The 23,575-nt window shown below is 37.7% G+C and overlaps 1 protein-coding gene across 4 annotated transcripts in view; it reads left to right on the top strand.

Moving 5' to 3' along the window:
* The window catches only part of LOC311289544 (protein NLRC3-like), a 69,654-nt gene that overhangs the window by 32,032 nt on the left and 14,047 nt on the right, over positions 1-23,575 (top strand). For 3 of the 4 annotated variants that reach the window (XM_084407631.1, XM_084407630.1, XM_084407633.1), the window contains one exon: positions 11,997-12,170. In XM_084407631.1, the coding sequence (XP_084263757.1) occupies positions 11,997-12,170 (174 nt within the window). Of the gene's footprint in view, positions 1-11,996; positions 12,171-21,571; positions 22,227-23,575 lie in introns of those variants that run through there. The other variant, XM_084407632.1, reaches the window with a different exon arrangement.

The raw sequence follows: 23,575 nt of genomic DNA, 5'->3' as shown, positions 1-23,575 counted from the left end.
AGATATCTGTTTTTAGTCTAGATTAGACTCCATTAATAATGGCTGCCTGCCTCCAACCCTTCGTCAGTCTTGTATTTCTTTGATTTTGACAAATGCTTTTTGCATTGGTTATTGGGAACCCTTGGCAATTGCCATTCGTAGTGAGCAGACCATACAGGGAATTAGGAGAGCTGGTGCTGTTCACAACATTTCTTTATACAGTGATGATGTGTTGCTCTATATCTCTGATCCGGATGTTTCTTTACCCGAAGTTTTGAGAATTGTCAATTCCTTTAGCCTCTTCTCCGGTTATAAATTGAATATAAATAAAAGTTATATCCAATAAATTTTCCAATTTCTGATTTACCCGAAACATGAGTCCCGCAAACGCGGCGCTGTATGTAATCGGAGGACAAATGGCTCCTTAGTTTCGAAATGGTTTGGATACAAGGTGATCGCGTTGAAAATAAAGGCGTTTGTCTAGCGTTAGAAGCTCATTTGAAACATTGCCGCGGCTCATTTAAGAAAATGACAGCTCCGAAGAGACGCTGCTTTAGTTTGATGTAGTGCTACAATAATAAAGAAAGATGATGATCATCATCACCTTATCTGTTACCACTGAAATGTAGATGTGAGCGCGCGAACCCAAACGCTGTGACCTCGCGCCAAATGTTTTTATTGGTTTATTAAGTACAAACAGGCGAGTTATGAAAAATTGAGTGTGAGGTATTTGTTCACTTCACACAAAAAAATCTTGGAATGAAATGGCTAACTGTAGTAGCGTTTAGTCCACTGTCCATAATAGCCTAATTTAGAGATCACTTTTTTTTTTTTTTACCGACTACCGACAACTTTGATCGGTTAACGTTGATACTGTCAACCATCGGTCAAACGGTCATCGGTTAACATCCCTAGCAGGGACTTTGATGGTCAGTACAGGACAGAAGAGACGGTGAGTAGAGTGCGCTGGTGAGTGACGGAGAGAAATCCACATGATGAAGTAATCCACTGGGAAACACTGAACAGGAACAATGAAGCACGAGACTGGAGAACGCCGAACAGGAACGGAAACAGACATGCAGCACGGAGGACCTCATACAACGATCTGACAAAGGAGATGAGAAATAGGTGAGTATTTAAAGATGAGAGGATTAACTGCAACTGGCGCCGTGAGTGAGATCAGCTGTGCTCTGATAGATGATGATTGCCGGTCACGCCCACTCACACACACCCACACACATGTAACAACATAAACACGAGACAAGCAGGAAACAATGCATTCATAAACTGTGACAATCTCTTTTTTTTTTTTTATCAAAGGACCAGCCAGAATATGTAGAGAAATATTTCAGAAACCAAAGCTTGAGGGTGGGCTTACCCTTCCTTATTTCTTATTTTACTGGGAAGCAACTATACACTCTACATTGTTCTGGTTTCAGAGTCATTTCGGGCTCAGTGACTGGGTCCGGCTTGGGTCAGTATTGAAGAGGGTTCCAGCTCCCCAGTCTCGCCTGTCCCACTATTGTGTGGTCCTCTTACTGCCATCTCGCGCTGTCCTTAAAAGTCCCGTTCTACGTGATCCCATGTTTCAAACTTTAGTTAGTGTGTAATGTTGTTGTTAGAGTATAAATAATATCTGTAAAATTATAAAGCTCAAAGTTCAATGCCAAGCGAGATATTTTATTTAACAGAAGTTGACTACAAAAAACGGCTCGATTGGACTACACCCCTCTACTTCCGTCATTAGTGACATCACCAGAACCGTGTTTAGACTAACCTCCGCCCACAGGAACACAGGCGTATTGATGGCGAAATGTCAACAGATGGTTGATGTTTATCTATAATCGGATACCGCAAAAGTTTAATTCGAAGTTAGTTTGCTCTGTCCATTTCACCACGGACTGTTTTTCTAACCTGGGATAATATCAAGCAGGCTTCTCTCAGCGTTTCATACTGACGAAGGGGACAATTTCAACTATATTCCAGCAAGCGGTAAGTACAAGTAGTGATTTAATAAGGAAGTAGCGATCAACTTCACATCGTTTCTCTTAGTAGGATGAAAATAATCTAACTTAAACTGTGATTAATATACAGAAAGCGATCAAAGAACAATCCCTTTCCAATCGTCCAAGCTGTCAATCACACAGCGCGAGTTTATATGGACACTTGCCAACACTCGTTATGAAATCAATGACGCTGTTACACTGCACAACGAAGCTCTTACTGTATTTATATGCCTCATGTTTGCATTGGTGAAATCATTAGTGAGTGCAGAAACTGCGTTGCAATGATAAGATCTTTTTTCACGCGATCAACAGGCTGTCATCTGCTCAATGCTCGTCACTGCAATTTTTTATGTGATTGAAAGAGATCTAAATACTTAAAAAACTTCTCACGATTCGTTAATCCCGATAGCTGTAATAGTAAAAACGTATAATAGCTGTAATAGTAAAAGTTTTCCAGATAGTTCCACATGTAATGCCAGATATTTCATATGCAAGCATTTCAGCCAATCACAGCAGAGGGCGTTTACACTGAAGTCTCTCAGCAGACACGCCCCTTCAAACAGAGTGTTCAAACCAGGGAATGAAATCAGGCTAGGAAATATAGAAATATAGAAATATCTAGAAAAAAGCCTTTTATTTCTAAATTATAACAATTTCTGATCTAAAAAACATACTAACATTATAAGGGCACCCCTGGAAACATGATAAAATAATAAAAATAATCCATGGAATGGGACCTTTAACCCTCTGGGGACCAAGCTGTTTTTGGGGTCCTTGAGATGTTCTGACATGCTCTGACATTTGTGCTTTTTTCAGTTATTTATAAACATGTTAATGGCAAAGGTGTAAATTCACTCTATATAGCACAAACAGGGCTACCATAATATGCGAGCAACGTGTATGTAGATGTTTGTATTTTTAAGAGAATAATGTTTATGCGTGGTTATTGGAAAAAATTAAAATGAAAGTTGCTGATTTAAGAACACAAAACACATATTAAATATGTGTCCACAAGACTTTTGACGAATGGATGTTGTCCCTTTGAATTCTAGCTTCAAAATTATGTGAAAATCATCCTGCCTCATTTTTCACATAAAACACTACATTGATTTAAACATTGTAAAACAGTTTTTTTGTCAGAAGAGGTTTATCCGTGGGAGTGGTAATGGGTCATCAATATTAATGAGATTCAGACCAGGGGTGTGACATAGACGCTCCCCCAAGTGCTAATGGGCCATCAAGTGAGGCAGCCTTAACAAAGAATGAGGAGATTCAAATGTTTTGTTTTTCAATCTGTTTTATTGTAATTTTGTAAAAACAAAAGTAAAGGCAGGTATCTCACAGTAAATGCTTATGCCCCGTTGATGCGGGCTCTAAGCAAATCAAATGTGACCAAAATAAATAATCAGTCGGCTATAAACAAAGCAATTGTGAGCGATAAATAAACAAAAGTAAAGGCAGGTATCTCACAGTAAATGCTTATGCCCCGTTGATGCGGGCTCTAAGCAAATCAAATGTGAGGAAAATAAACAAAAGTAAAGGCAGTTGGTAAATATGTACTTACTCTTTCTGATTTCTGACTGTGTTGCTAAGCGCACTCCGAGTTGCAGGCGGAGGTAGTGATGAAGCTACATTCCTTTTAAAAAAGTTGAAGAATATTATTACATAAATATAACTATAGTAGCATTAGTCTATAATGAATAACTGATGTAAATAATTTTAGACGCGTGCAATAAGCCTATATGCGTGTCAATGGGCCATTACCGGAGAGGCACACCGCAAACATTAGCCTAACACATTTGTGCACTTCATTAACTGGGTATATTTACACATTTCAGCACATTTACACACATTTACAACTGATATTTGCGAGCATGCATCGTTAATGATAATGAGGCAGCATTTATATAGTCAAAATATAATCTAAACACCTACTAGGCCTACTTTCTAAAATAATTTCTAAATTCTATCTTTCATACATAATGATCTAAACATATCATTTACTGCTAGGCTACACATACAAATACAAATTTTCTTAACCAAGGGGTGTAGCATATGTACACAAAAAAACAAAACAAAACATTTTTGACGTTGAAATGGTACGAGATATTAAATTCATGGTATAGATATGCACTTTCATTAGATCGTGTTGAATATAGGTAGATATCAAATGTCAATACTCTGGATGGCAAGTCCACCCAATATAATATGTAAGCTCATGTTTTGAATAGCTTGTCAACTAATGCAAGTAAGAATAAATACTTACTCATCCGAAATTCTATCCACGGCTGGATCAATTTGCTCTTCAAAATACAAACGGTCGTCATCAGAGTAGTCGCGCTCCTCTTCTGATGAAAATCTGGACTCTTCGCCGCTAGTATCCAGGACGAGCTGAAGGGCTTCCGCACCGGTGTACCGTGTCATCTTCCCAACGCGCAGGTGACTGAATGATGAAACTTGAAGCGTTTAATGCATTTGCTTGGGGGCGTTTACCTGTTTTGCATAGATGGCTTAACACATTATCTTGTGAATAGCGCGCTCCGTGAGTAGGCGTGAACGAATTAAAGTCAATGAGCTCGTAATGAGCTCGACTGGAATCGCTCTCTTTTTATACAGATTACAGAAGCTGATAATATTTGTTTTTTATATAAATTACTTCATTTAAAAGCTGCGATCTCAAGCTTTATGCCCGTGGGTCTGTTTGCCTGTTTGACTGAATTTTCGCGGAGTTATAGATCATTTTCGAACGCGTTTCAAATGGGAGTTTACTGACAGAGAGAAGGCAGAAATCGCATCATGTTAAAGTTTCTTTATTTGTCAAAAAGCAAAACACTTTATTTTTATTGTGAGTATACAGAAAAAAAATAGAAACTGAACAGGATCGATTGATGTATAACACGAAAATTAAAGATCAAAATTAACAGAGCATTTTGTGTTTATTTTTCATTGCTAAAAAAAAAAACGAGCAAAACGCGCGGGCGCGTTTTTGGTCCCCAGAGGATTAACCACGTAGACGGAGTCGCTCACAGCCGCATGCTCAAGCACTCTTCGCAAAGCGCGCGTGAGTATTTGAAAGCAGCTTCTGTCGGTAATTTTCATATTTTTAATATATAAGCCAACTGCATTCCAAGACATATGATGCCTTCGTAGAACATTTGTAAGTAAAATATCGGCGGGCGAGACCGTCGTAACATCGTAACAAAAATAACATCAAGCAAACCGCACGTATCTCATATCTTGTGCAATGAAGTCCGCGAATGTCCTTGTAATTCGCTTAAACTTTTCCGAACTTTATTAAAGATTATTTCTCGTAAAGTTCGAGTGGTGTCGTGTGTGTGACAGAGGAATTAGAAGCAAGCAGAATACGGTTGTTTATAAAGCACACGCGTCATCACATATCTGTGTTTAAAACTAAGCTCAGACATAAATCTGAAATTATCTCAATCGATACAGAATCGTTGGAGAGAATCTATAACACAATATCACATAAATTAAACATAAACTGTTATTTCCTGTAGCGTGCTGTAACGGTCATCATCTGGAGTGCCCTTGAGAGCCACCTGAGGGCACTCTACATCAGACTATCATTATTCACTCACAACTACATTTGCCATAATTCACTGCCTGGACTCATCATCCCTGATTATCACATTCACCTGTGTCTCATTATATTGTTTAGTTCACCCCATATAAGCCTGGTTCACCTCATCATTCCCTGCAAAGTCTTGTACGTTATCCCACTGCATTTCCTTTGTTGTCGTTATTCCTGGTTCTTGATCTCTGCCCGTGTCCTGGTTTTCCTGTTTCTGCCTCACCCTCTGGATTTGTCTGTTTGTTGGATTGCCTGCCTGTGTATGACCTTTGCCTGGATTTTGACTACGATTCTGTATAACCCTTTAAAAAAAACTGCATTTGGATCCTCAACCTTCGTGTCTCGGAGCAGTTCATAACACGTGCCAAGTTGATGCTTTATCTGCAGTACAGACTGGTTTACTCTTGCGTGTCATGTGACCAGACTGTAATCGCAGCTTTGCGGTTAAAAAATCGCATTTCATCATATTGTGATATTATCGCAAATGCAATTAATCGTTCAGCCCTATATTTAACATATGAGCAGAAATATTTGCATATAAATGTTAATTTGCAGTTTAATACATTGCTTATACAAAGACATTTTATTTCAACATATTTCAGTCGATTTTTACTCATCTCAGTATAGCAATATAGTTTGGTAAAAGCAAAACTAGTAGATGTGTTCATGTAAAAATAACATGTTTACCAGAGGTGGGTAGAGTATCCAAAAACTGTACTCAAGTAAAAGTACAAGTACTTATAGAAATATTTACTCAAAGTAAAAGTAATAATCTTAATAGTTACTTGAGTAAGATTAAAAAAGTATCCAATGAAAAAACTACTCAAGTAGCTAGTTACTAGTTACTTTGGATCATATATATATATATATATATATATATATATATATATATATATATATATATATATATATATATATATATATATATATATGAAGACTTCATGATGCCTCTGAGTGCCATCTGAAATTTTCTTCTAAAACAAGCATTTTTATCAAGCTTGTATATTTAAGTTCAGTAATTTCACTTTAACCCTCTGGGGTCTGAGGTGTTTTTGGGGTCCTTGAGATGTTCTGACATGCCCTGACATTTGTGCTTTTTTCAGTTTCTTATAAACATATGAATGGCAAAGGTGTATTTACACTCTATTTAGCACAAACAGGGCTACCATAATATGTGATCAACATGTATGTACATGTTTGTATTTTTGAGAGAATAATGTTTATGCATGGTTATTGAAAAAACTAAAAATGAAAGTTTCTGAAATAAGGCCACAAAACACATACTAAACATACTCTCTAATGTGTCTTAGAGTTTTTTCTTCAAAATGATGTGAAAATCATCCTGCCTGATCATTCACATAAAACAATACATTGATTTAAATTTTGCAAGACACTTTCTGTTTGGAAAGGCAATATGCGAGTGGGCGTCAACGATCCAACACCATCATGAATATTGAGTGATTCGCACCTGAGGAGACAATGGGGCCCGCATAATTAATGAGCCATTCACAAATTGTGCTTGCAAATTTTATCCAAGGTAAACATTTCTAGTAATTGTGCAGTTAATTCTCATACTGTATTTTCAGAAAGTTTTGGAATATATTCTCTACCCAAATGTGTCACTAATAAAACACAATAAAAATTATTTAAAGAGAAGGTTTATATTGACCTTTTAAGATTTTGTTTACATCTATCCTTGTATATATTTTTGCTATTTTATTAAAAAGGTTATACAATTACAACAATTAAAATTGTAACAATATTTCCAGTGTAATCTTTCTTTGTAAAAACTAAAGTATACATTTTATTATACGTATTTCAAAGTTAAGGATTCATTAGTTTGAATATAGCCTATATTGGAACAAACACTAAAATAACATCTTAGTTGATTATTTTTGACAAAACATATATATATATATATATATATATATATATATATATATATGCTTATTTGCAACATTATAAGATTATAATATATATATAAGCAACATTATAAGCTTATTTGATGTGGCAGTATTTTACAGTAAAAACTTTATAATCTATCCAATTTTTGTAGTCGATTTTTACTCATCTCATTATAGCAATAGAGTTTGGTGAAAGCTGTTCATTCATTCACACACAGAAACGCGATTCATATTAAAACAATATTTGTGCCAGCTGTAGTAGCTTCACAACAGCGCGCATCTGTGCGTTCATTCATTCATGATACACTGAAACGTGATTCATATTTAAACAGTATTTGTGCCAGCTGTTGTAGCTACACAACAGCGCGCATCTGTGCGTTCATTCATTCATGATACACTGCAACGCGATTCATATTTAAACAGTATTTGTGCCAGCTGTAGTAGCTACACAACAGCGCGCATCTGTGCGTTCATTCATTCATACACTGAAACGCGATTCATATTTAAACAGTCTTTTTGCCTGTACAGACACTTGCGATTAGAACAAAGCAAATATATAACTGACCTATTCCTCAGCCGGATCTGTTGCTCCTCGAAACGAAACTTCCAGCACTTCTGAGGTAAATTTTCCAGGATTATTATCAAGATAGTAGCCTATTATTCCTCACAGCGTCGTAAAGTCCATGAGTCTGAAAGTGAACTCGCGGTGTGTGTGTTATCCAGCTGATGTGGGCGTTTCACGGGTTTGCGAGGATCGCCTCAGATAATTTGCGTTTGAATAGCGCGCGCTCTCCGTGGGCGGGGTCATATCAAAACATAATGAGCTGAGATGAGAACGACTGACATCTCTCTCTTTTCATACAGATTACATAAACTTAGAATATTTTCTTAGAATATAGTTTTTTTAGAATAATTACTTAATTTAAAAGAAGAGAATTCAAGCTTCATGCCTGTGTGCCTGTATTCCTGTTTGACTGAGTATTCGCTGAGTTATGGTTCATTTTCGGACGCGTTTCAGAATTGACTTCACTGACAGAGAGAAAGCAGAACTCGCATCATGTTTATTTTTCTTTATTTGGCGAAAAGCACAACACTTTGTTTTTATTGTGAGTATACACAAAAATAATACAGACTTAACAGGATCGATTGATGTATGACACAAGTATGTAAAATCAAAATCAACAGATAATTTTTAATCTCTTTTGCACTGATATGAACAAAAACGAACCTATCGCGCCGGCGCGATTGCCGACCTCAGGGGGTTAATGACAATTAATAGGTACTTTTCATTGCCATTTAAGTGAAATAACTGAACATAAACATACAAGCTTGATAAAAATGCTCTTTTAGAAGAAAATTTCAGATGGTACTTAGAGGCTTTTGCATCTGAAGTCGTCATATATATAAAATTATATTATTTAGATTTTTTTTTTATTTAAATAACTATTATTATCATAAGTAGATTGGCTATCTTTGCAACAAAAACAGAAGAGACAAGCATTATTTCTGCCATCTGTAGCCCGAAAATCATTGCCTGTCCTTTGGTTTGTATAATAGTAACTTATACAACTACATTTGGATTATTAGACAATGTCGAAATAAAGTGAATCTGCAGAATGTTGCATTCAAAGGTATGCAATTGACACAGAGAAGAAAGAGTTAAAACTCTTCACATGTGCTCGCGCTCATGACTGCTACTGAACATCTGAACATAAAAAAACAAACAAAAGTACATCGACGGATCTTCTTCTGTCTGTTCTCCAAAATATAATCAACTGTATATTTCTGCAAGCATGTTTAAACTGGTTAACTGTGTCTACGGCAGGCAAAGGCAGTCAAGTTCGCACGCCACTGCGCAACAATACACACAAAATTACCGCGGGAAGGCGGGTGTTCATAAACTGTGAACAATGGTAGCTTATGTAATGTATAAATTAATGTATATGTCCAAAAAACGGGTAATGTCATACTTCCTAGTAGTGCTATCGTGCCGTAAAAATCTGTTTGGTTGTAAAATGTATTACCTGAGTGAAATGAAATCGAATGTATCGTCCTGTGGAATCATTCATTCACAGACTGCTTACGAAGATGATCAACTAATAAAGATCTTCATCGCTGGCAAAAATATAATGCATTTGAAGATTTGCTCTCACTTGACTGTACTGTAGGTCCACAGCCACTTCATCTAACGCTCTTGATGTTCTTAAATCTTCCTGTTACGACTCCGAGTCGAGTGTGAATTGAAATCGCTTCAGACGATTCAGTGCGTGCAGGAACTGAACAGATCAAACTGATTCGCGAACTGATTTAGACAGATCTGCCAACTTGTTTGATGAAGTCTTTGAACAGACTCGACTCAAAAGAGTTATTCATTTGTGAATTGAGCATCGCTCAAGCCCAGAAAAAAGATAAATCGCGCTTGGAATAAACTACGCATTTAACAACACATATTGCATTAAAATAAAGTAACGAGAGGAATGTCGCCCAACGTAACGAAGTAAAAGTACAGTTTTTTCATTAGAAATGTACTCGAGTTAAAGTAAAAGTACCCACATTCAAATCTACTCTTAAAAGTACAATTTTTCCAAAAAAATACTGAAGTAAATGTTACAAAGTAAATGTACTTCGTTACTACCCACCTCTGATGTTTACTAATGTAAGTGCATATCGCGATTAGAACAAAGCACTTAAGAATGAAAAACTTACTATTCACAGTCCTCTGAATAGCTGGATCCGTTGTTCCTCGATGTTAAACTAAATTATTCCTAAGGATTATTCCACCCAGCGAAGCAAGACGACATAAAGTGCAGTCTTATTTAAACTCGCAGTGTGTTTTATCCAGCTGATGTGGGCGTTCACAGGTTTGTATGTATTGCCTCAAATCATTTGCGTTTGAATAGCGCGCACTCTCCGTGGGCGGGGTCACATTAAAACTTAATGAGCTGAGATGAGAACGGCTGACATCTCTCACTTTTCATACAGATTACATAAACTGAGAATATTTGTTTTTTATATAAATTACTTCATTTAAAAGAAGAGAATTCAAGCTTCATGCCTGTGTGTCTGTATGCCTGTTTGACCGAGTATTCGCTGAGTTATAGTTCATTTTCGGACGCGTTTCAAAATGGACTACACTGACAGAGAGAAGGCAGAACTCGCATCATGCTTATTTTTCTTTATTTGGCAAAAAGCACAACACTTTGTTTTTATTGTGAGTATACACAAAAATAAAAGACATTTAACAGGATTGGAAGTGTTACATACACTTGTATGTAAGATCAAAATCGACAGAGTATTTTGAGTCTCTTTTGCACTGATAAGAAAAAAAGCGAGCAGATCACGCCGGGGTGATTGCCGACCCCAGGGGGTTAATGACAAAGCATTTCATATTTTGCAGAGAGCAGGAATTTCGGCTGTCAATGATATTTACATTGATAATGTTTTTTCCAGCTTTTTACAATTGAAACAAAAATTATCTCTCACTTGTGCAGAATTTTTTTGATATTTTCAGCTCAGAACTTTTGTTAAATTCATTCCCTGACTTTCTGAATCTTTCACCAAAATCTTCACTAGATCAGATTCTTGAAGTAGCCTTAGATAAAAGGAGTACATTGTCTACGATATACAGGCTGATTTCCTCCATCTCCACTTCCTCTATCTCTTTTATTAGACAATCGTGGGAGTCGGATCTATGCCTCACATTTGATGATGAGACTTGGAACCAGATCCTGTCCCGTGTTCATACCTCTTCTATTTGTGCTTGTCACATTTTATCCAATTAAAATGTATTCATTGTATTAACTGGACAAAAGTGAGGTTGGCAAAAATTAAGCCTGGTGTTGATCCTCTCTGTCATTGTTGCCATCAGGCCCCTACTGATTTATTACATATGTTTGGGTTATGTCCATCCTTAACTTCTTTTTGGCTATCAATCTTTAATTGTTTTTCTTTAGTGACAAAGAGACAGATTGAGCCTTGTCCTTTGGTTGCACTTTTTGGACTTTCTCCAAATGTCACTGGCTTGTCTGGAAATGCTGCAAAGGCTTTTGCCTTCTCAACATTATTAGCTAGACGGCGCGTTCTTCTGCTATGTAAACAAAATCTTTTGATGACTGGCTGAGAGATGTTATGAGCTGCATATATTTTTCACTATTATCCTGTATCTGTATCCTGGTATTATTTTAAAAGATCAATAAACAGATTTAATAAAAAATGTTTTTAAGATATTTAAAATAGGAAATTAAGAATTTATTAGCAACTATAATTCATTGTAAATTAATGCATGTGAAATACTTGCAAATAATAATTTATTTTGAAATATGCACACATTCACTATTATTTGTATGACTGTTAATGTTTCTTGTCTAAATGTAAATTATATATTTTCAATTCAAAACAATGTAATTAAAAAAAAAAAGTAATTTATTCTTAGATTCTTTTGGGAAACGCAGCCAAGAACAGTGTGTGATAGTAACGTCTGATTGCCAAACTAACTGTTGCTGTATGTCTTTGTAGATTGTCTGGCTGTATGGTGACAGAGGAAGGCTGTGGTTATGTGTCTTCAGCTCTGAGTTCAAACCCCTCACACCTGAGAGAGCTGGATCTGAGCTACAATCACCCAGGAGATTCAGGAGTCAAGCTGCTCACTGATAAACTGGAGGATCCAAACTACAGACTGGATAAACTCAAGTATGTAGAGCATGAAGAGTTGATTAAACAACTCCAAAAACAGCATTTCAATCTTCACTTATTACCCACATTACTACATTTACAAACGTTCTTATTGAGAATGTACAGAGGTTTAGCTCTAGTTATGCTACAGGGCTGATGAATGCTTCATTCTGATTGGCTGACGAACATTATAAGGTGTGCAATTATTTACAGTAAACGCACAGGTAAAGTAGTTCTAGGCAGGTCTTGACTGCATTACAGTTCCATATCATTTTGCAAAATGATTTCAGTTATTTCAGAGGTCCTGACAGCCTACAACAGCAAAACAACCAAAACCCACAAAGACAAAAGAAAATATAACAAACAACAGGATATTAATCACAAACCATTTCCATGAGTTTCCTACAAAATTAATTTTTATTCACTTTATCCCGCTCTCCCATAAAAACGCACACACAGAGTACAGACACACACACTCATACAAGTACACAGAAATTTGCTGTTAGCACTGCTCTGCGATTTCATCAGTAAAATAGTTTTGCAACTTATGTAGTATGTCTGAAAGGGGGCCTGTGTTAGGAGAGGTCCAGTGGTGTGACACGTGCACATACCCGACTTTTCTTATTTCAAAATATATTTATTGGCATTTTGAGCAGATACAACATCTTGTATATATAAAACAATAAACATAACAATAAACAAACTATGGGCCCTATCTTGCACCCAGCGCAATTGACTTTGTACACCGACGCATGTATCATTACTATTTTGCACCCGCACACAGTGGACTTTTCCCTCCACAGACGCACGTCAGTAAACTAGGAAATGCATTTGCGCTCCCGGGGGCGGTGCAGCGAAAAGAGGAGGCGTGTTCTGGCGCAAACGTTCCCTGGTGCTATTTTGCAGGTTTAGAAAACAATTCCACCACTGACCAGGAAAAACCTAGTCTAAAGTCAGTGGTGATGTTGCTGATGTTATTCATATGCTATTTTAAGGGCACATGCTTGGCCATAATCAATGTAGCGTGTGCACAACGCGCATGCACTTTGCTTTTCTCATCTACACACAGACGCAGCAGTTCTCATTTTTAGAAAACCAAACATTATTACAAGGAACATTATTATTTAACACACGAGGGAAATCATTGTTGTGTCCATGAAGATGTGAACAAATAGGCATAAATCTACACATTTACCCAAATTTTTATAACCAATAAAAACCTGTTTAACCAAAGCTAATTTGGATAGGTTTCTCCCATCCCCATACAATGTCACTTCTCTGTGTTTTACGGCCCTGACGAGAACGTTGGTCTCCTCGGCTGTGAACCGCTGCTGGTGCGCGACGGGCAAATCCGCCGTTATAATAGCAATCCGGCATGGAACAAGCGTGCCTCCTCTTAAAGGGAATGTGAGATGTCGCTCTGATTGGTTTATTTCACATTACACCCAAACCACACCTATGAATAATGAAGCTACTTCAGACCAACCCATTTTAGATTTGCGTCGGGCGCAAGAGTCATTTATCCCGCCGGTATAATAGCAACAGTGCCCAAGACCCACCCACAAAGTTACTTGCGTTTCACGCTTGATACTTGCGTTTCAGATCGTTAAAATAGGGCCCTATAAGTGTAATAGTTAAACAATACAATAAGTGTACAAAATAATAAAATACAATGCAATATAAACAAAAGAATTAAAAAAAAGATATAGGTTATACTCGTCTGCGTTTTCAAGTGCGAGATCAATGGTATAAATATAATTTAACAAAGGTTTCCATGTTTTATGAAAGTTTTTTTTTTTTTCAGCTTTAAACAAAGATAATTTATTTTATCAATCTATCATATGAAGGAGGGCATGCATGTTAACATTTAAAGAGAATGAGCCTCCAGGCCAATAGTGTTGTGAAATAGTGTAGTCTGGCATTGGTGTAGTGTATTCTTTGAAGAATCTTGCTTTGCATCAAACTGTGCTGGGCGCGTATAGAGGAAGAATGTACTAAATCTATTTTATAATCCCACTCTATTTCAAGTATAGTGAACCCCAGCTCTTGTTCCCAAGTATTTTTGAGTCAAACAGAGGGGTCAAGATTTAATCAATCTATTAATTCATTAATTACAGAGATTAGCCCTTTTCTGTCTAGCTAAGATAAAGAAGGGTGTCCATGTTATAATCAGGAGGAAGATTAGAAAACCGGGGACATTGATTTTGTACTAAAACGTCTGATCTAAAAGAAGCTAAAAAGATACGTTTTAGGAAGATCAAACTTTTCTGACAATTCTGAAAAGGCAAAAAAAAATCCTTTATCATAAAGGTCCTTGATGATACTGAGACCCCTAGAATTAACGAAAAAGGAAGAGAGGACCGATTCTCTATACTGCCTTATAAACATCAATTAAAGAATAAAAAAAAAAAATTCTAAAGATATCTGTGTGATTTTATAGATGAATACGCCTAGATATCTGAATCCTTCCTGAGCCCACTTAAAGGGGAAATTATGTTGGGAAAGTGTCTCAGTTGCTAAATTGATAGGGAAAAATTAGCTCTTTTGAAGATACAATTTGTAACCAGATGTGGCGGGGTAGTGGAAGGACAAAAGTTACACTTATGGACAAAAGAGCAAAATAAAGCGCAGACTACGCCAAATTTCATAAGACAGACAGGTTCGCTACCACAGAGGACAAGAGACGTGGATCTGAATACAAAATACTTTTATTTTCACAACAATTATTATTATTTTAAAAACTGTTGACTCAGGGGACAAGTTTACACCACTTCGGTATGCAGCAGACCAAAAATAAAGAAAACAAACAAACAAACAAAAAAAGACTTTCAGGCTGAGGCTTACCAGTAGTGCAGCGAGCTGGGCAGTGAGTATCCTAAGACCACACCACTCACCAAATTCTACTCCACACAAACACTCTCACTCTCACACTCGCTAAGTGAAGGAAACGCCACCACCAAAAGGGCAACGACAGCTAGCTTCCCTACACCGGGGGCCTTCAGCTCCTGAAAGAAACAAAAAAATATATATATATTTCACAATTAGCTGCAGACACATGCTTCAAGTTATCAAGTTATAGTAGAACAAGTTCAAACTATAAAAGAGGTCAACACTTGACAAATTACTGGCCACAGAAGTTAAACAGGCTGGTGTGACCCAAGGAGTTTACATCAAATTGCCATTGAAGCCTAGACTCAACCATTGGAGCAGCCAACTGCTATAAACAAAAACAGAACAAAACACAGCAAAATAAAGTCAAACAATACAAAATGAAAACAATTAATTGGACAAACAGATTAAATCACAGAAAACAAATCCAAAAGAAATTAATGAAAACAGAAACTTATTGCTGGGCTTCCACTAAATACTCAAATCAAAACGTTTAGACAAAAGAGATTTGCTATTCTCAGGTATAGAATGTAACTCACTTTTCCACAGTCCCTAGGAAAAGCACCGACCAAAGAGAGCTAAAATAAACGAACAAACTGCTGGTGGCGTTATAACAAAAGGTGGGGCTAAATTACACCATTAATGGTACATCTCACATTAAATGCCGGCTCTGAGATTAGCCACTCATCACTTAGGCCACCAGCATTAGCATAAAGCAATCAAGATTCAAGATTCAAATAGCTTTATTGGCATGGTGAAAGAAATCTTTACATTGCCAAAGCATTCATAACACTATACAATAAAAATAAATAAATAAATAAATAAATAATAATAAAAAGAAAATAGAAATTACATGAAAATAAACATAGCAGTAAAAATGTCTAATCTTCTAATATTTATACAGTTGGTAGCTCTGTCCTGCTGGAGGCTCTTTTGTCGTGACAGGACCTCACGTACCGGGCAGCCAGGGTTGAGCTCGCTGGGCTTTCTCCAAGCAGGAGTGGGAGTTTGTCCATATTTGATTTCTGATGGAAGTCTTTCTGGTGGGTTGCGAAAAGGGGATAGAAATCTACAAATACTAAATAAACCAAAGAAAAACAAATCAGAGGGGACGTGTCAAAACAATACTGAAACGGTCACATCGTAGTATAAATGGCAGCAGAACAAACAGTGCAGTCTAACAACATTGTCTAGGGAGCATTTGCCCCGCAGTCCACAGAGACGAACCGCTCACGAGTGGATTGACGCACTAAAAATAGACAAAATATTAATGAATGAATTTAAAAACACCCAATTCATAATGCTAAAGTGGTTAGATATACATACCCAATAGTAGATCGCTAGACCCACAGAATATTCAGTTACTCACAGCCTCGTTCATAATAGGCAAACCGCAAATGTACAGGTGTTCCATCTGATCAAACACATGAGCTGCACTATGATGGAAGCATAGGTTACCGGGGATCACACCAGAACAAACATTAGTCCGTTGGAATAAACATACCTGTGATAAAGACAGCCTGCACCCAAAAGCAAAGTCGCACCAGGTTTTGATCCAGCAAGATGGCGCCTTTGTTCGGCATGGCTGCTGCTGCGTCACATCTGTGTCGTTTTTATGTGTTTGTTTTCGTCTCTCTTATGGTCACATCAACCCTGCCTTTAAACTACTGTGTCACTGCTACTCGGACATACGATCGTTTCACTGCGGCAGCGCGTAGCAGAGCAGAAGCAGCAGTGCCGCGATGTGTGTGTGTGTGTGTGTATCAGTGGTGGCTGCTGGTCTTTCAAAGAGGGGAAGCTCATTTTCAGCCTACATTGTTTATAAATGTTGATCCATTGTAGGGTGGTTAGGCCGGTCTTATGTGTATTTCTGTTTATTTCTGTTTTATTTTTTGCTTTTGTTATTCATTTTTGGCTATTCATTTTTGATTATGTATTGAAATGTATTTATAAATGTTGTGTATTCCTCCATTTGTTGTGAAGCACTTTGTATTTGTATAGCACATTTTACTTAATTACTTACTTACCAATGCAGACCCTCACCTGGCTAAAGCAAATACATCCCCACTTTAATAGTGCATGTGTACTAGCAGCAACATTAGCCACACAGTTAGGTACTTACCTCCCGCAGAGCTGCGCGCACCCACACAGAAACGACCGTGACAATGACGCATACCCAGGTGGCCTGAACTCCGCCTTAAATAGGCCAGGGATGGCTGCCAATAGGCTCAGGTGACAACCACAAATAATAGGGCGGGATCTAACTCGCCTTGCCACACAGAGTTTGCCAAATTATTGCCAAATAACGATGAAATCTCAGTTTGTTATCACAAATGGTATGGTTAAAATGTTGAAGGTTGGCAAATAATACTGTCCAGACGAACACAAATGGCCAACAGCAAGGCCTCACTATCACACAGAAACACAGTGCATCAGACTCCTCAATCTCAGTTAGCACAGCACCCCCAATAGATAAACTCTGTACACAGCAAGCTCAAAACTGAATAGTACATGTGAAACCACACCAAATCTACGCTAGAGGCTAGCTTTGGGCAAGTGCTGTGCAATGTTATAATACTGTTTGCTGGACCATTAAAAAAAAACAAAAAAACATCCCTTCAGAAAAGAAACAAACAAAACAAATAAACAAAATGTACAATAGACCTTGGAGGTACAGTATAATTCTTAAAATTACAATAGGGGGAAAAGCGGCAATCACACCCAGAAGCACTCAGTTTCTGCAACAAATCACAAACATACCATAAGCACACATAGCATAAAACCAACTGCACAAGTTTCTTTATATTTGTATTGTCCTTCCCTGGGTTACAAAATAGTGTTTCACACTGTATAATATCCCACTTACAACATACCACACAGAATAAATATATAAAATAAATTTTTACCCACAGTAATAATTCAACACATTTAAGCAGGGAAGACACAAACAAATAGCACAGTACATCCCACATTAATGAACTACATCATTACATAATTACATTAATGACTAGCTACCTTGCACTAAGGATCCCCGCTCTTAGTTGCATTAACTACTGGTGCCCCGCTCGGCTACTAGGCTTCCCGTTTGAGACCAAGGAGGCTGAGAACGAGCAGGATAGCTCTATTAAAGTGCGGCCTCGGTTACCGAGCTTCCTAAATTGCACGCAACAGTCAATAAACAGATGCTTACCGTTCCTGTTTACAGCTACAAACAGCAATACGTCGCCAGTGTGAATGAAAAGCTCTCGTTGCTCCAGCTCACAGCTGAGAACCAGGAGAGAGATGTTAACGTGTGACTTCACTTCATCAGTTCAAGGCATCATACTTTGTGTATTAAATGCTGCAGATAATAGGCGCTTACCATCCCTGCTTTCAGCTGAGAACAAAGGCGATGCGCCAACCAGTATGAATGAACTACTCTCGTCCAACTTTTAACAAGCTGTGCTTGACGCTGAAGATGAGAATTCTAATTCCTGTGTGAATAGCTTTCACCAGCTCGCACTTGACGCACGCTAACCGGGCCAACCAAACAATTCATCCACCCTAAACACTGCTTTTATCTACTTCCTAGTTCCAACCACACCCTATAGTACCCGAGAAACTAAGGAAAGGAGGTTAGCCTGCAACAGACTCCCTGCAAGGGAAGCTCGGCTTCCCCTATAATGTCAAAAAATTATTGGTCGAATATGTACTATTGTGTTAACATTTTATTGACTAAACATGCGTTAGAACACGTTCATCTCAAAGACGAGTTTGTTCATAATCAGTTACATATAGCAGGTCGGCTGACTCGATTTCCTTCTCATACATTCCCGTAGCGTCACAGTGCATTTCCCTGTTGAAGCCCAGCGTCCAGTGACTTCAGTGGAGCCGCTTTGAACAGTTTTTTTCAGTGCTTCGAAACTGACGGTCATTGGATAAATGCTGCGATTATGTCCCGCCCGCGGACTCTCAGCATCTCTGGGGGTGAATGAGGAGTAGGCTGGCCCGGACTCCGGGCTTCTGCGTGATGATTGGATGGTCTGTCGAAAGGCTGCGTCTCCTTTTGATTAACAGCGATTTCATGCTATAAAAAGTCGCTGGCGCTGAAGCTACTCGAGCTTAGTCCCATCGCGGATTTTGCAAGTGTAGTCGAAAGACAAACTGCTGCAACCTATTTCTTGGTATTTGCTTGTCGAAATTGCTAGCCAATTTTCATCATACATTTCACACAATTATACATTTATACCTTTATTATACTATTACTTATGATATTTTTAATATTATTATTAGTAATAATAATAAAAAATACAATTATTTAAATATATATATTATTATTATTAGTATTAGTATTATTATACTTTATTATATTATTATTTATACCTTTATTATATTATTACATTTATACAATTATACCTAACTCTGCTGGCCATTGAGAGGACACTGGTCAAGTCACTGGAAAAGAAGAGCATTTTCTTGAAAAGGAACGTAGGGCAGAATTTACGTATAAATAAATGGACAATTTTAACAATTTTAATGGACATTAACAATTTAACAATTTTAATGGACATTTATAAACAATGTAGGCTGAAAATGAGCTTCCCCTCTTTGAAAGACCAGCAGCCACCACTGATATATACACACACACACACACACACACACACACACACACACACACACACACACATCTGCTGCATCACTGCTGCTTCTGCTCTGCTACGCGCTGCCACTGGACGCAGCAATGACTCTATATTTTCTAACCAATGATCTGTAGTGTTTATAATATTGACTCAATATTAGTCACAATCTTACACATAGATCTTACACATTAATAATTAGTCATTATTATAATAATTAGTCATTAGATCTTACACATAGTCAGAGACCATAAAAAAATACTTTATTTTTGAACTAATGAGCTGAAGAGGAGGATGAGGAAGAGGATGAGGAAGAGGATGAGGAAGAGCAGGTGTGTAAGAGGAGGATGAAGAAGAGCAGGTGTGTAAGAGGAGGATGAGGAAGAGCAGGTGTGTCAGAGGAGGAAGAGGATGAGGAAGAGCAGGTGTGTAAGAGGAGGATGAGGAAGAGCAGGTGTGTCAGAGGAGGAAGAGGATGAGGAAGAGCAGGTGTGTAAGAGGAGGATGAGGAAGAGCAGGTGTGTAGAGGAGGATGAGGAAGATCAGGTGTGTCAGAGGAGGAAGAGGAGCAGGCACGTGCACACATAGACATCAAAGGGGGCTTGAGCACCTGCCCTTTTTATTACTGGAGAGAAAGTGCCCTTTTTTCTGGAGTGCTTTTTTTCTATTTTTGAAAAATAATATATATTCCTGTTTGCGCACAGCTTCCCTGTCAAACAAATATATTTATTGAAGAATAGTATATCTAAATATCAGGTCCGTCCAAGTGATCTGAGGGCGCGCGCGCATCCTGGTGTGTGACGTGTACGCAGACTGGTGCATAGGTATATACACTAGATGTCGCCTTGTCTACGGCAGGTCATTGGAACGAATGTCTTTAAGGCGACATCTAGTGTATATATCTATGCATCAGTCTGCGTACACGTCACACACCAGGATGCGCGCGCGCCCTCAGATCACTTGGACGTGGCTGTGTATAAGAGCTAAAAACGATATAAATACTGTTTGTTTTCTCACACAAACCGCTCGTTTCGTGTCTTAGGCCATCAATGTGTACTTACGATGGGGAATTGTTTAATTTGGACGATGGTGAATTGTTTTAATTTGGACTCTGTGCATCCTCTTTGAGACCGTGACCATCATTATATGACTGACGGACAAGAACGGTTTGACCTAAAAATATCAAAATTTAAACTACTGCGGAAAAAAAGACACCTACATCTTGGATGCCCTTGAGGTAAGCTAAAACATTTAAAATTTACACCAAAATTTAATTTCAAAGTGAACTATCACTAGTTGACGCCTAATTTGCATACAGAACGTCCCCAGTTAATGACTTACATCAAGAGTCTTTCCCCCTGAAATTTAGAAATCTAAATTGGTGAATTTAGAAGAAATCTACAGATGCAAACAGATGGAGGATACACTCTAAAAAATGTAGTAAATCTGAGTAACTGCATCTGGTACATTAATACATAAAACTGAGTAGAAATAAGTTAACATTAAACATAAAAAATAATATTTATAAATTAACTTTTTATTTATGAGCAATTTAACTTTTTTATTTCTTCTAAACCTTTATAAAATAGTATTCCATACAACCACATACATGACATTGGCTTTTATTGAATTTTTACTCAATTATTTTGGTAAGTTTAATTCAAACAATCAAGTAAGATTTTCAGAGATTTTAATAAAGTTAAATATTTCTGTAATATTTACTAAGCCACAGAATATTTTTTAGAGTGTAGTAGGTTTAAAACAAACTCCATCTAAATGTGGATTTTGAAGGTTTTATTTGATGATGATGATACAGTCAAATGTGAAACTAAGTCCATGTCAGTCACCATCAGTTATTGTGTATGTGTGTGTGTGTGTGTGTGTGTGTGTGTGTACATGCATAAACATCTACAGGGACATGGCCCCAGAAGGTTGCCGCTGTAAGGGAGGAAGGAGAGACAACCAGGGAATGGAAGTAACAGATTTTATTTTGAAGTAGAAGACCTTTTTTTGTAATAATTTTATTAAATTGCTGTATTTTTGTATTTTGTCAATCATTTTTGCAGTGTTTTTTTTCAGTAAAGTTAACAAAATAGCAGCAACAGCCCTCTTCAGTTTAGAGTGAATATTTGTGTTGATTTTAAAGTGTTATGTATTCTGATAACACCAAAATAATTAAAATGATGTAGTGCCTTGTGCAAAAATAAACAAATTATTAGTAAAACACGCCCCTCTGCTTGATGCAGTTATTTAGGTTATTCTAAATATATACTTGAAACTAGTTGCATCTTTTGAAAATGAAACAATTGCGTGAGTTTGAGGAAGATAAAATTAATTAACTTTTTAAATAAATTTTTTAAAAAGGAGTTGCGTTAATATAGGCCTATATACACTTTTTTGTAAAAAAAAAAAAAAAAAAACGTAATTATGAGAAGTGCCCTTTATTTCACTTGAGCCCCTGCCCCTCAAAATGTCTGTGCACGTCCCTGAAGAGGAGGGTGAGGAAGAGCAGGTGTGGAAGAGGAGGAAGAGGAGGATGAGGAAGAGCAGGTGTGTAAGAGGAGGAAGAGGAAGAGCAGGTGTGTAAGAGGAGGAAGAGGAGGATGAGGAAGAGCAGGTGTGTCAGAGGAGGATGAGGAAGAGCAGGTGTGTAAGAGGAGGATGAGGAAGATCAGGTGTGTCAGAGGAGGAAGAGGAGGATGAGGAAGATCAGGTGTGTAAGAGGAGGAAGAGGAAGATCAGGTGTGTAAGAGGAGGAAGAGGAAGAGCAGGTGTGTAAGAGGAGGAAGAGGAGGATGAGGAAGATCAGGTGTGTAAGAGGAGGATGAGGAAGAGCAGGTGTGTAAGAGGAGGAAGAGGAGGATGAGGAAGAGCAGGTGTGTAGAGGAGGATGAGGAAGATCAGGGCCCGTATCCCTAAAGATTCTGAGAATCCTCTCAGAGAGCTCCTAACTTAACCTAAAAATTCCTTGCCAGGAGTTTTAGCTTAGAAGTGATTCCAGAACATTTTCAGTGAACTCTGAGCAAGGAATGGATGGAAAATCCTATCTTAGTGAGGAGGTGTGGTTGACCCCGTTGCTAGGTATGAGTCATCATTTCAAAAGCCGTGATTGGTTGATCCTACAAGTTTGATGAAAATGAACTTTTGGTGATAATGAGCAAAGGATGTACCCTCAAATCAATAAACATAATTATACACTCTAATCTTATGCAGACTGTAATTGTAAATAATTTTTCACATTCAAGAAAATATCTGGAAAATGAATAGTAAGCTGTAGGGGTTATAGCCTAACATTAGAATCTAAAATATGTGAAAACTTAAGCTCATTACACCCTGTTCAAATAATGATTAGTGTCTTACTTGCTCATATTAATATCCTAGCTGGCATATTTTGTACTTTCACTCCCATATGGACCCCATTGAAAACAAGATGGCCTATCTCAAGGGGCTGTCCTTAATGAAGTAGAAATTGCAACGTTACAACTCAGTGTGGTCTTAACGAGGGTAACACGGCTCAGCTTTTATCAATGTCTGTGATTGCTGGCTGGTCTATTTATGAAGGCTTGTTAACAAATGGGATTAGGACATCTCTCCTGCCTCCTCTGTTGGCCATTTTGTGCAGCTGCTTAGGGGAACTCCTAAGCCACTAAAAGTCCTCTTCCCTGCTCTTAGCAGATCTCGCCTTAGGAGCCCTTTTAAGCGCTAGGAATCTTGAGGAATAGCTTTTATATTAACTGGGATTTTCGTGTCACTTTTAGGGGAAATTCTAAGAAAACGTCATGACTCTGAGAATTTTCTTAGAATTTGGCCGCTAGGAGCCACTTTTTGCACAAAAATTCTTTAGGGATACGGGCCCAGGTGTGTAAGAGGAGGATGAGGAAGATCCAGGTGTGTGTGAGACGGTTTTACAAGCAAAAC

Source organism: Rutilus rutilus, assembly GCF_951802725.1.
Source record: "Rutilus rutilus genome assembly, chromosome: 4".
Lineage (NCBI taxonomy): Eukaryota > Metazoa > Chordata > Actinopteri > Cypriniformes > Leuciscidae > Rutilus > Rutilus rutilus.
This window is presented reverse-complemented; position numbering and strand designations above follow the sequence as displayed.